Below are 14,014 nucleotides of genomic sequence, written 5' to 3'. Positions count from 1 at the left end.
CACTTCTGGAAAATAGTAGAAACCCCATGCTGAATCATTACAGCAACACACAGCAAAACCGTATGTGTAAAGAACAACCAAATCAACAATCACATGGCTCCAAACCACACTGTGTCATGTGATAATGTAACTGATAATCCAATACATCTGACTTTTCAGAAATTTGGGAGTAGTTTTTGATAAACATCAATCATCCGGCTGATATACTAAAGACAACAGTTAATATATCTCAGAGGGTGCAATTAGAACAATTGTCTGAAACACACAATTTTAAACACGTTCTCCTCTATACCTTAGAGTACATGGAGGAAAGATGCTAAAGTCCCACTTGCAAATAAAACATAACAAAGTGTATTTTTTTGCTCGTAGCAATGGAAAGGAAGCAATAGGTGGAAGCAAGAACAGTAACTATGATTCAGAAATGCTATATCTCTTCTATTTTTTTAATATAAACGGGAATTCTTAACATTCGTTAGTACACCTGCAAATCAATCCTTGTAGCTGTTATTGGCATTTAGAGTTCTTGATCTTTTATTCAGATTACTGCAAAAATGGTGATGTATTTCTATAGAAACAACAGAGAGAACAGGCATATGGCATCATCTCTTCCCTATCAGCTGTTGTGGAAGGACACTTTATAACTAATCCTTACCTAGAAAACTTAAATTTCAAACCCCTTAGAAATCTGTTTAGTTCTCTGACATGCTAGATTGGGATTTAGCAGAAACCATTTACTACAGGACAACTACAAATAAGTTGCCCTGTCTTTCCCTAAAAATAATTTTGGGTTTTAAAACTGAAAATACATTTTCAGGGAGATAATGTGAATTCAATCATATGCTTTTTAAAGTTCACACAAAACCTGAACAGATACATGCTCTTGGCTACATCAGAGGTTTCTGTAATACTTACCGCTTCTACCAAACTGTCTGCGCTCCTCTGTTTGTCACTGTGTTTATGCCTAAAGTCATTAGGAACAGTTAAATTGGCTGGTGTAAATGTTCGGTAGGAAATATCAGGGTCATCTGTGTACCAAGAGCTCCTGTGCAAGGAAGGCAGGCTACCATTCATATGCTCTGTAGATTCAGCCCTATCAACCTGGATTAGAGGTGTGTAATATGGAGTACGGTCCCGGTTGGGAGGGGTTGCAGGTGGAGTAGCCCAGGAACGCGTTGAACGACTCGGTGAATGTTTATGAGCTTTGCTGGAATCCAGACCCGCAACAGCCATGACCTAGTAAGGGGAAGAATTTTCAAAATCAGTGATTTCAAATGCTCAGTCACACTCTTTTCTAATTTCAGCAGTTAGTTCAAAGCAATTGTTCAGGCAGCAGCTATGAAAAGTTAACATTTTCTGATGTTTAATAGTCATGTAGAGGAGGAACAGGACTGAAACTGGTAAATCAAGAGGATAAAATATGTTTTTTCCTATTATTACTCAGATCACAAAATCTTGGGACTAGCATTAATAAAGAAAAATAATTGCTTATACAATATATTAAACAGAGAAAGGGAAGTACAGAAACAATGCTTCTGTCCTGTAGGGACAGGATAGGAAGCTGTTGGCATTTTCCAAGCATTCCGGATGGTGTCTCTAGATTATGGAAACTGCCACCTTCTCAGAGCTACACAGAGCTGGGTATCGGGCCTCAGAAGATGTGTATGTTCTACTTGCACATTCTCACAAACGGAGCTGAGTAACTGCACTGGCAAAGATTATGCAGTTCTGGTCAAAATTCCTTAGGGCACCCCAGCCCTTTGTGGATGCTTAAAATGTCACAGGGGCAAACTACTTATTTTCAATGTTGTGTAGAAGGTCAATGTTTGAGAAGCCTACACTTGGCCTAGAAGTTGTGCACAGGCAAACTACATAATACACCAGTACTATTTCAAACAACAATGAAAGTCAGAAGTACAATATAGAAGCTGGAAAGATTTAATTCTTTGTTAGTTAAATTTAAGATTTTGTGTTTACCTGCTGTTGCATTAAGTGAAGTGGTAAAGCAGTGCGATGGTGGAAATTAGGAGACAGTGGTATGTCATCTTGACTACTTTGTCGTCGGAGGCATTCAAAGTTAAAGGAAGATCGTCTATTTGCTACAGGGAAAGCATAATTCATTAGGAAAATACTTGCCCTCAAAGTCTATAATTTCCAGAATTCCAGTGTGATTCAACTATCACACAAATAAAAACACATCCCCCAGTAAGAAAGTTGTGCTAACAGAAGCAAGCAGCTGGTTATAGGATAAAGATAGATTCATCATATGAGCAAACGCAGTCCTAGGTAGAAACCATATGAGCAGCCTAACGTGACAGAGCTTGAAGCAGCTGTTTCACGGCACAGGCTTGTGTTGTGCAGCAGACTGGTTCAGACACTTCAGAGTTTTACTGTAAACTGCTATGAGCAGTTACAAAGAAGTTTTTCTTTCTTCCCCGTGGGTTTAAACTCTAATGAACCAGACTTCCCAAAGGAAATACCAAATCTCCAGTTCCTTGGAAGAAATGTGCAATACAAAAAAACATATCCATGTCAAAGTTGACTTGTGTCAATTCCTGATGGTTTTTTTTGTTACTTATGACAATGATAAGCCATGGTCTCTGCTGTTTTCTATGCTGTTGTTACTCATGTAAATACTGGAAAGGAAAAAGTAGAAATCTAAACTGGATCAAGACGTTTGGCTGATGTGGAAGTGTTCCAGCGGGTCTTGTTGAAAGCCTGCAGCACAAGGGGAAGCAGTGCATGGGTATCATTCCTCTGTGTTAGCTTCAGTGTGAAGCAAGCCTGGGCGCTGAACAGCAGCTGGAATCCAGATATGTCCTCACAGCTGCGAGCATCATCGTGGAAATCTGGAAAGAGCCTGACTGTACAAAGCAATGATACCAAACTGTGCTCTCTTGGAACTGATTGCAACTATTCTTGGTATCTTTTTTCCGCAATACCAAGAATTTTGTGAACAGAATTGAAGCATGAAGTGCCACAAACTGAGGATTCTTCATAGCTATCACCAGACACTTAATGCCGTTCCTCAAGATGTTCCTTAAAGAGCCAGTAGACTAAAATAAGCACTTCCAGGAGGTGATTCAGTTCACTTAATACAGCCTTTGCGTCTCTTTCCATTGTCTCTATGGTAAATCCAAATACAGGAATGTAAGCCTTAGCTCCTGACCCTAACAAATGCTAAATGTCCCAATACCAAAATGAATAAAAAGCAAACCAAAAAGTCCCCTCATCCAAAACAAGACACTTCTTTGCACATGCTTCTGCCCAGGAAAGAGTCTGAAAGAACATCTTAATCATTTCTCAGTACACTTCTGGAAATTGCTAAAATACTGTGGTGATGAGTTCGGTATAAAAACCTCTAGAATGTGTGACACAGAGCTCAATTTACTAACTCCAGTACTTAGCCAAGGCACCGTGTGTTACATTAACTTGGGCTGAATCCAGATGCTAGCAGAAACTTCAGTGCAGTGTCGCAGGTTTTACTTTTTTTCTTCTTCTTTTTTCTTTCTTTACATGAGAACATCAAGGCTTCCTCCCCAGGCCAAACAGCCCATACACTAGTTACAAATAAAAGGCTTGAGCTGCTTTTAGAATCTGCTGAGATACTGAGCCTTTAAAATTTCTCAACTGTGTCCCTGAACATTAAGTAAATGGTTATGACAGGTGGTCTGACTGTGCTCTCGTGACATTATACTGTCGTCCAAGGACTTCCTGCATTACCCTCAGGCAACTTAGATCAGAACTAGGTCCTCTTATCTTGGGATATCCTAGGATATCAAATAATTTCTTATTTAGTACATTTATCTAGTCTCTTGTACATGAGATAAAAAGTGTAAGCTTCCTCTGAAGAAATACTGTCATCAAAACTTTATCAGAAAGGTTAAATGAATCCCAAAGGCTGAGTCACAGGAAGACTTCAACCGTCCCCTTGCAACGCTTCCATGGGAAAACCCCAGAAAGTTTTTTATAAGAAGGTTGTTCTCCTGCAATGTATGGAACGGATATACAAAACATCCATCTGTTTCTTTGCCTTAAAATTCCTCTGCTATCAGAAAAGCTTGTAGGAAGATGTACAGGAGTCTCCTTTCACACTCTCCCCTTTGATGTCTTTTCCTTCTGCTACTGGAAGAGGGCTAGCAGCTTTCTGTACATGTCACCATCATTCATCTGAGTTATTTACTCTCGATAGTGCAAGACTCCTATTTCTGCTTTTTCCATCTGGGCCCCATAAGGTCAGAAAGCCAAACAGCAGAGACCATTACTAGTCTTGTTGTAAGGAGCCGAGTGCCGAGAGCGAGGAACCAGCACTGATGGTATCACTGAAGAATGCTTCCTTTATCAAATGCTAACGTATTTTGCTGCTGCCCTTTATACAGCTTTCTGCAGGTTTAAACAAGTCTGAGACTGTACCTCAGACACTGTATATGATCCCACTACACTTGTCTCTGAAACACTTTTATTTTTTAAATCTATACCTGCATTTTCTCTAGGGTGTCTGAGACAGAAAAGGACTGAAACTCATTTTCCTACCCACAGGGTCCTTACAGTCATGCTTCCAGAGATACATAGGCTGTGGCTCTGGCTGCTAGCAAAAGAACTCTGGTTTTGCTAGAAAGCCAATCCACCTTATAGCAGCCAAAACGTGGAGACCCTTCTAGAAATGATGCTGTATTGTCTTGTCTGGATGGCACGGGTTAGACGGCATCAGCCAGAGGTGCATGTAACAGACCCGGCTGGGCTGGCTACACTATGCCAGTACCCTTAGGGACACTCCGCGGCTGCATGGAGCTGAGTGTTGTTTCTTGTGCACCAACAAGAAAGAGCCTTTGAAAGAGGTTTATTTTGCACTTCACAATCTCATGTGTTTCCACTCTGTGAAGTGTCAGAGGTCAAAGACCAAAGATCCAAGAGCTTTGAGTCTGTGCCCAGTTTCACCACAGAATTAGCCCTGCTGATATCTGCAGTATGGCCTAGAACATACAAACCTAAAAGCAGAAGATAAGAAGCATGAGAGCTTTGAGAAATGCAGATAAAGCAATATTGTGCTTGAGTTAAGGACAAATAAAGAGAAAGATCTAAAAAGAAGAATAAATGGGAATTAAAGAAATGGGTAGAAAAAAATTAGTTGACAACACTAATTCAATCTAATTCTATACATGGAAATACTAATTCTATACATGGGAACATTTTCTCCCTCAGAAGAAAAACAGAATATTAAGCGTTGGTCCTGAGTGGCAGAATAAAGTACCAATGAGAATCTGAAGTAAGTTGCTTAGCTCAGGATAACACTTATTTTTCACAGGGACTTGAGAAACTCACATTAAAAAGCTAAAGGCACTTCAAAAGTAAGGGGAAAAAACCCAAAACCAGAGCACCATTAAGCTCACTCTTGGTTCTCTTTTTCCTGAAAATTATCCTACTTCAGTCTGTAATATTTACTAGAACAGGACGAGGCAAAGCTGTAAATGGCACTCATTAAAATGTCATTAAGCAGCACGACTGGTAAGGGACAGGGGAGGCGCCCCCAGGTGCATCACTGGAGAGGCAATGCCCTGACTCAGGGCAGCACTGCACCCCTGCGGGTGTGAACACAGGGCACACGGATTGCAACCCACTGAGCAAACCTTCAAAGCAAACCACGGCTGCGTTCTAGCTTGCTCTTTCTTCATGTGTCACATCAAATCAAAACTGGCAATTAAATTTGTATATTACTGGATGAGTGAGGCAAGGGATATGAGAAAGACTGACTTGTAAGCCAGGGCCCATAGATTCTCTGACCATTCACCTCAGGGTGGATAGATATTTCTGCTACACACAATTATCCACTAGCATCAGTAATCAAGAAACACCATCTTTGAAATCCAAGTTCAAAAGAAACCTTTTTAAATTGTAATGTGCCTGAATGCATTGAAGTCATTCTAGATTTGCAAACAAATTGTTCTTAGTATACTTACGTGTTGGTGTTGGAGGTAGCAGCCGTCTCCTAGGAGATCTTTTTGCATCATAACAGATCTGTGAATCATCTTCCTCAAAAAAACCATGTGGGTGATGGTAACCTTTCGGTCTCTCAAAATCTGAGTCATGGCAGTGATATCTACAGTGGTGATCGTATATATGCCTGTATTTAAAATACAATAAAGAAAATGTTATTTCAGTGAGTTTTTATAAATTGATCAATTAGATTTCTTCTAGATTTTCAAATCTTTCTCCAGCACAATAACCAAGCATTATATTATATAATTACATGACTCAATTTTAAAATCCAGTTTCTGTATGCAAACTGATTTTGAGACAGCAAGCATACCCTTTTTTACTAGTATAGTTACAATGTAAGTTCTCAGGTAAAATCAAATTACATTTTCAATGAAGTTATTCTTATCAGTACAGACTAAAATGCAGGATCTCAGTTGTACACTGCTTAAAAATAAAAAATCAAAAAAATACTGTGTTCTACTCCTGCCATGCTCTCTTGTGAACCCTGGGTGATGCGTGGGAGCACAGAAACTCAGAGAATGTATTTAAGCCTTTTAAATTCTGGATACTTCCTTGCTGAAAATTAAATCTTGGAAGGGTGTTATTTGACTGTAATTATCATATCAAAAAAATTAGCAGCCTAAGCATTCTGTAAAATTTAGCTGTCATGCAAATCTTAACTTTTATGCAAACGAACAAGATAGAGATTAGGGTGCCAATCTTTCCAGAATTCAGATGGTGAAGCAAGACAGTAGAGGAGGAGGAGGAGAATTAAACATGTCTGGCACTTGTGCATATGCACTTATGGGTCTAGAGATAAAATGACAATAAATTCCTCTGCTTCAGGGCTGGACTTGAAAATAAAATTTTTTGACAGAATTGGAGGATATTTTTGAGAAGGTATTGAATTCACTCAGCAGAAGAGAAACATAGCTATTGTAAGGAAGATGAACACAATGCACTTGAGATCTTAAAAAATGCATATGTCTTTCCACATCATAATGAGAAGGTGAATATTATGGAAGTTAAATAGATCACAATATATTTGGGAAAAAGGTGCATTTAATTTTTTTTTTTAAATAGGAAGCTTTTCAGTATAACTAAATATAGCTTATGTTCCATGACAGGGTGATACTCAGAAAACACCAGAACAATCTCACATTTTGAAGACTAAGTCAGGAATATCAGGACTTCTTCCCAAAGCTGCACCCAAACATTGCCTGAACAACTGGAAACATACTGTTTATGAACAGGAGTTGTCCCAGTGCAAAGTTCGGACCTGCCCTGTCGCTGAAGCCATTGCTGCCTGAAGCCAACAGCACGGTGCGGTGCTCACGTCAGACCAACCTGGTAATGCTCAAAGTCAAACGACCTTGAGAGCTACTGTTCTAAAGTAAGAAAAATCCACTCTAGTTCGTTTCTGAAGAAACTGTGTGAAGTAAAATTTCAGAGAAAAGCTTAAATTTACCAGAATTAAATCAAGGCCTTTTCTTCATCAACCTGAAATTAAGATATTGAATGCAAAGATCATGCAAGTTAAATACCCAGGATCAGGCAAAAGTTGTTAAAAACCAGTACCAGCCCTTGGAAAAACCCCACTGGACAGAAATAATGTAATTAACTTGATACTATTCCAAGTTTTGGGCAGAGAAAACAGAAATGAGATAGAAAACTGAGAGAAACCAGGTTGCAAAACTAGAACTCTGCAATTACAGCAAGGAGCCTCAGATTAATACAAATTTGGATATTATGCAGTGATACAAATTTCTAAGAAATGCTAGTTGTTGACTAAAATTCCATTGATGGTGTTTCCATAAAACCTATGAATAAAACTTTAAAAAAAAAAATCTATTCCAAACACGTAAAGTCCAGGACAACTATGACAGTGTTTGTATTAAGGAGAAAAAAAAAATGGTGCCAAGAGAAGAATTATTAATAAAGAGGTATAATGAGAATTTTCAAAAGGAAGTAATCCAATTCTTTATTGGTCCAGCTAGTACTACCTTATGATGTCAGTCCATTAGTTTCACCTTTCTAGTTAAGTTAAATTAAAAGAAGAAAATCACTTCTAAAAGTTCTTCTACCTGAGTTTGGTCTGTCTTCCATTGTATGTGAAATTTTATTTATAAATTAAATACTTCTTTGGTTATGTACTACCTAGTTTATACTCAGTTCAAAGGAACTTTGTGCTTTCCTTTGAATCTGGTACAGAAGTTTTGCTGAAGTCAGCGCACGATGCCAAATACTAAAGATCTTTGGTCCACACACTATTCCTGTTCACCATTTCACTTGCCAGCAGTTATGGAATATTAATGTCATTACAGAATTTTCAGTATAAGCGTGCTTAGTGAAGCCTTTACAGATACGTACCTAATTAACTGAAATATTTTTTCCCGTTTAACATCCTCACCTGCTTCCTGACAACATACTGTCTTCCTCATAATATTCTTCTCCGCTGAAATATTCCTGCTCTCCCAAATAATGATCATCATTGCAATGGTCTTGAACTTCACATTCTTCACAGCAAATAGTAGGTCGACGCCCATCACCAGAGTCGGATCTGTAAGTAGCAAACAATTATTTTTTTAAATATTTTATTTATATAAATTATATATTGTATGTTTTATACACATGATTGCACAGAACTGCAGTTCACAACATGAATATACTACCTCTCTCTTAAAGATGATCTCCCTTTATTTCCTTATGGTACAAATAGGAAACTAATTAATACAGGGATGCTCGGTGAAGTCAAATACATTTAAGATGTTTTTACAAAACATAAATTCAGAGTACTTTGAAGAAACACAGCCTCTATCAAATGCCTGAATTTTTTGGAATGGGTAAAATATTAAGGAGCACTCACTGAAGTATTCCAAGAAAAATCTGAAACGGGTATGCAAATCTAGACATGAAAAACTAACACTGAATTTAGTAATGCACTTGAAATAACACAGTGTATCCTATTTTTAAAATTTGTCTTGGAATATATTCAGAGACATAAGACTAGGAAAGATTTTGGGTCCCCTATAAATGGAGCTCTATATATTAATATTTAACAAAGCTAAAGCCAGTGTTTTTTCCAGTTTTTGCAAGCAAATTTTAAACAAGGGCTAGCATCTTTTGCCTGTTGAAAACTGCATAAACCTGCCTGAACTTTTAAAAGGGCTTGAATAATTTTGAACTTTACCAGAAGTTTATTGTTTCAGAACAGAAGGGCAATTTAGAAAATTTAGAATTTAGATTTTTAGATTCAGAAATTATCACTCAAGTTACTGAGCATATACATTGTCATACAGTTCATTTTGAAAATTGTTCTAAAGAGAAAAAGAAAAGAGAAAAAAGAGAAACTACTCTGTCCTCTTCAATTATGTCAGAGCAATATCAACTCACCTAATATATGTTTCATAGTAGCGGGTTCTATCCAGGTAAACCATGAAAATAAGGAGAAAGATATCTTAAAATCAGGTAGTTTAAAGAAATTAATTGGTGATTATAATGTCTGTGTTGTAACTAACAATTTCACTTTAAAGAAAACCACTACTTTCAAACCTTATTAAAGTTAAGTACATTTCCCATACATCAGACCTATATTTTAAATACATTTCATACAGAAGTAGGCAACAGAAATGAAGCTTGAATACATAAATTAGTATCACATAGCATAAGTTTTCTTATAGAGTTTTTAAAATAGATAAATTTATTTAGAAGCAAAAACATATTTCTAAGTTTACCTCCTACTGCTTGGCCTTCTACGCTTCTCATGATCAGTTCTGGAGTATGAATGGTAACCGTTTTCGGATCTATGCTCGTGATTTCCAAAATTTGTGTGTTTTCCATGAAACACTTTGGAGATGTTGGCATTATTGAGATTGGCATTCGTTGAGTTTGGAACTTGCTTGCCTACTGAATTGTGATTATGATGATTGTGGTATACAGAATTTCCTGCCTGAGTATATATATTTTTCTCGGTATCGCTTGCGGATGGAATTGAAGGCCGCTGAACATGTAAGGGACGGTGTGTGGTGTTGATCTGTTGAAACGAATCTCGTCTGTCACTGCTAATATGGTTTATGTGGTTGCCAAAGAGGGCACCATTCCTCTGTTTTAGGGGAAGAGAAAGAAAAAGTTAGATCACATACCTTAACAGAACATATTTTTGACAGTGACAACTTTTTTCTCGCCTACATGCATACAAAAGTATCAATTCAAATAAACTGTGACTTTTCTTTCTAATTTTATTTCCTGAAGTGATGTGAAAGTGATAATGAAACATTTGTATATGAGTCAAATCAACATTGTTATGCTGTGATCATTATTCTTTTTCCATAAAGCTAAATGTGACATCCAGCTTTCTCCACATCTTATTATGCAGGAGAAAACTAGTTTCCCATACATGAACATGCACCACCTTCCTCAGAAAGGCACGTGTCTGCTTCATTTTTGAGAACACTTTAGTGGAATTCTCTCCTATTCTCCCAGAGCATCAGTTTGCAACAGGCATCAGTCGCTCAGACAGGATGGAGTGCCATGCAACAGCTTGCAAGCGTATCGCAAGTAGGTAACATTACATTTCAGTGCTTCCATACTTTCTTCTTGCAGAGGTATGAGAAAGAGTAGTAACTCTTTGTCAGCCCTGAGAGTGTAATGGATGGTGAAAAAGAGGATGAAGTGCTAAATTATGACTCTTGACATGCAGCTCTCTTTTACATCTGACCCAGATTATGTAGCCTCCCTGTCTAGCCAGGTGTGGGTCTTGGATGACAGCAGTTTATCTTGAAGCTCAATCTAGGGAAGACAGGAGGTAATGATGGTTGGCAGAGAAATGCATCTATTGATGGTAGCTGCGGCACTGTCTTCAGTGCCACATCCTCCTTTTTGGCAAAGAACAGCAAGCTATGTGGCTTCTGACATAAGTACTGCAGAAGCATGCTTTTACATCTGCTTCTTCTGAAATGCTTGTGAAAAAATAAGTTTTCTTGCTGTCTGAAAAATGGTTTGCAGATCACTCCTGATTATAACACCAACTTTACGTGCTCACCATTAGACTGAATATCTATAGTGTAAAAGAGGAAAACTAATCTTTCTTTCTGATTGATTCTTATTGATATCCCCCACAGGAAACTGGAAATGGCATTTATATTTTGTTGACTTCTATGTAATTCCAGGCATTCATTTTCAAATACCCAGCTCTGTGTCTGTTGTGGTTTGGCTGCACAGGATTTCCTTCTCTTCTTTCTATCTACCACTGCAGAAGTTAAGACACTTCCAGTTTAAACCTTGCCACTATCAAAATTTAAGATGGCAAGGTTCATACCTTTTCTTAGCATTTGCTTAAGAAAAAAAGAAGAATTAATGAGAAAGAATTAGGGGCAGGAAGTGTTTCTTAAATTTACAGTGAGATGCAATTGTCCTGGTAATACCATTTTTTTATATATATATAAAAGACTTATTTAGAATGTATTTATATTGTGCTGATTTGAGGGGTTTTATATTATTATTATTCCATATTCAGGGATAAGCTCATTCTTTAATCTCGTATTATATGACAAAACAATTCACATAGCTGTGTTCTGACATTACTTTATAAACATCTTCCTCCTCCTCTGGATTGTTTTCCTCTGGTTCATCATCTTGCAAGTCACAGGATATAGCTCGGCGTATTTCAGGGCCGATATCATGAAGTGTCCTTAGTCCTGCCTAAATCAATGACAATATCATAATACATTAGGAATGCAAGTTCTTTTTCGTTCTTTAATTACAGGTGTGTAAATTTATTTCAAAGGACAGTTAACAAGTTTTCATATCCTGACATCCACAGAGGACACATCCTACTATATGTCTCTTGACTGTTATTAATAAAAGGCTTATGTTCCAGTACAACCCTCTTGAGGTGATCATGTCTTTATTATCACCACTCAGATCCTGACTAAAGGACCACTGTTGTGTATGGAACTCTACGAAAATAAAATTCATCTTATAATAAAGTATAAGTAATCAGCAAGAACTATAATAAAATGCATTTCAATGAGATGTATATTTAATGTTAAGAACGTGTTTGCAGCCTGTGTCCACAAAGTAAATGCAAGGAGTTCTTTGCTATAGCAACAGCAGTTTTAGCAGAGCTCAGATGGAAAAGAAAGCAGTGAAATAATTCCAGCTCATCTGCACTGCACTGTGATATGCAGAGATTTGACTTAAAGCTTTACTTTAGGACAGAAACCCCATCTAGCTACAGCAGAATGCACCTCAGCGTGCATCAGTTCATATTCCTCTCAACCCTGCTACCACAGGCAAACTTTAGGGAAAGGACTAAGGCCGAAACTGCCAAGGACAGACCTGCACGTTATACAGAAAACAGACATCACACTCAGGGCCAAGAATTCAGTGCTTTTGTATAGGCCTTACTTCAAAAAGGAGGTATTTTTCCTGTTTTAAGTCTGGCTGTCATGGTCTGAAGCAAAAAAAGCAATCTTGTTCTTCCCATCTTATTTTTATCTCCTCAGGTTCAGAAGAAATCACAAATTTGTTTGTTTAGCCCTTTAGTAACACCACACTTATACTAAAAATCATGCACAGCACTTGGCTTAATTCTTAATTATCATTTAAAAACCTGATTTGTTAAAATTGGGGTTTTTTTTCATATTTTTTGATACAGATGTGAGGGCTGTCCCAGCCCATCCGAGCTGTACTTCTACGGCACAACAGTGACATTACATGTTACTTGCCATGGGGTGACATGAAGATGTGTAGAGAATTTTGTGTTGTTTCAGAGCTCCAGACGGAGCTGAAGGACCTTGAAGGGCACCAGGCATGGCCTGGTTCCAGTCACACTGCCCATGACACACATTCCCTGGAGTACACCACAGCATTGCGGTCAGGTTCCAGCTCAAAACAGAAAGAGCTGGTTTGATGGGGAGCAAAATGGCATTTATGCAGCGTGGGCAACCAGAACCTGGAAAGGGATGAATCCAGCAGCTCTGTATCTAACAGTGTCCATTTGCTACAGGCTCCTCCTCAGGCTTCACTCCCAGCAGTATTTCACTTCCTGAAAACAGCACTTGACTAATCATATTAGCTACATGTATTTCACAATTATATTTTCTTCCTCAGGGATGAACTTGGAGAGTTATGCTATGGAATCAGGCTCTAAAGATCATTTACTAGTGAATCAAAATACAACAGACATTTCATGAATACACTGTGCTTTCTCCCACCTCTTATGCTAATTGCATAGTTGAGACCTTAGCAAGGTTGCTAACATCATCATTTTATAAGGTGTTAAAGGGAAGTAAAATTAACACTTTATGGTACAGATTTCAAAGTAGAAGACCAAAGGCTTCAATTTACTTAGCAGAGGCAAAGGCAGTATTTCTTTAGCAGAGGATTATTATTATATTTCAGTTGTTCAGTCATCAGCAAGAATAGCCACTTCCATTTCACACTCATTACCTGCTTATTTTATAGCAAAGAAAAACAAAAAAGAATGAAAACCCCCAAAGCTACACAGACACTTCAACATAAAAATAAACAGAGGTTAGTATGAACAGAATACAATGCAAGAACCACTAAAATAAGAAAACAAGCATGCAGAAAACCAGCTGAATAGACCTACGCTATAGCAGTGAACATAAGAGACATAGTAGTCAAGTCCTGGTTCCCCAGTGTCACTCATCTTCCTAGAGCCCATCTTCTAACGCCGGAGCCGAGCGCACTGCTCTACAACTACACGAAAGCTCCGTGCTTTCGGTCAAAGCCAGGCTCCCCTCACGCCAAGCCTTTCTGCGAACACAGCACTCTCAGACAGCAGTATTATAAATTTTAATCCTGACAAAAACTAGCTTACATTCCTGTCTGCCAAATTGTGACCAAGTCCCACAAATATATGCCTAAAAGCTGAGAAAAGCCATGTGTTTGGCAGCAATGTACTGAATAGTAATTTAACTTTGATTACATTTCCAATTGCCTTCTGGTTTGCTTCTTGGTGAATTAATCGTTCTTTACTAAAGAAAAAGCAGGCAGCTCTTATCATCTCATCTCT

General features: G+C 38.0%; 1 protein-coding gene and 1 long non-coding RNA gene across 11 annotated transcripts in view; one reads left to right on the top strand and one right to left on the bottom strand.

Annotated features, from left to right (window-relative positions):
- The window catches only part of CACNA1D (calcium voltage-gated channel subunit alpha1 D), a 239,053-nt gene that overhangs the window by 5,925 nt on the left and 219,114 nt on the right, over positions 1 to 14,014 (bottom strand). For all 10 annotated transcript variants that reach the window (XM_037385308.1, XM_037385300.1, XM_037385307.1 and 7 more), the window contains 7 exons: positions 11,557 to 11,673; positions 9,708 to 10,075; positions 9,367 to 9,393; positions 8,384 to 8,533; positions 5,955 to 6,118; positions 1,975 to 2,096; positions 913 to 1,233 (listed from right to left, as the gene is read on the bottom strand). In XM_037385308.1, coding sequence (XP_037241205.1) covers positions 913 to 1,233; positions 1,975 to 2,096; positions 5,955 to 6,118; positions 8,384 to 8,533; positions 9,367 to 9,393; positions 9,708 to 10,075; positions 11,557 to 11,673 — 1,269 coding nt within the window. The remainder of the gene's footprint in view (positions 1 to 912; positions 1,234 to 1,974; positions 2,097 to 5,954; positions 6,119 to 8,383; positions 8,534 to 9,366; positions 9,394 to 9,707; positions 10,076 to 11,556; positions 11,674 to 14,014) is intronic.
- Positions 8,466 to 11,853, top strand: LOC119146932. Its single transcript, XR_005103892.1, has 3 exons — positions 8,466 to 8,535; positions 10,349 to 10,530; positions 11,738 to 11,853. It is a non-coding gene; the product is annotated as an uncharacterized LOC119146932 (long non-coding RNA).

The sequence above is a fragment of the Falco rusticolus genome, chromosome 4 (genome assembly GCF_015220075.1).
Source record: "Falco rusticolus isolate bFalRus1 chromosome 4, bFalRus1.pri, whole genome shotgun sequence".
NCBI classification, from domain to species: domain Eukaryota; kingdom Metazoa; phylum Chordata; class Aves; order Falconiformes; family Falconidae; genus Falco; species Falco rusticolus.
Note: the sequence above shows the minus strand (reverse complement) of the source record. Positions and strands in the feature narration are given on the sequence as shown.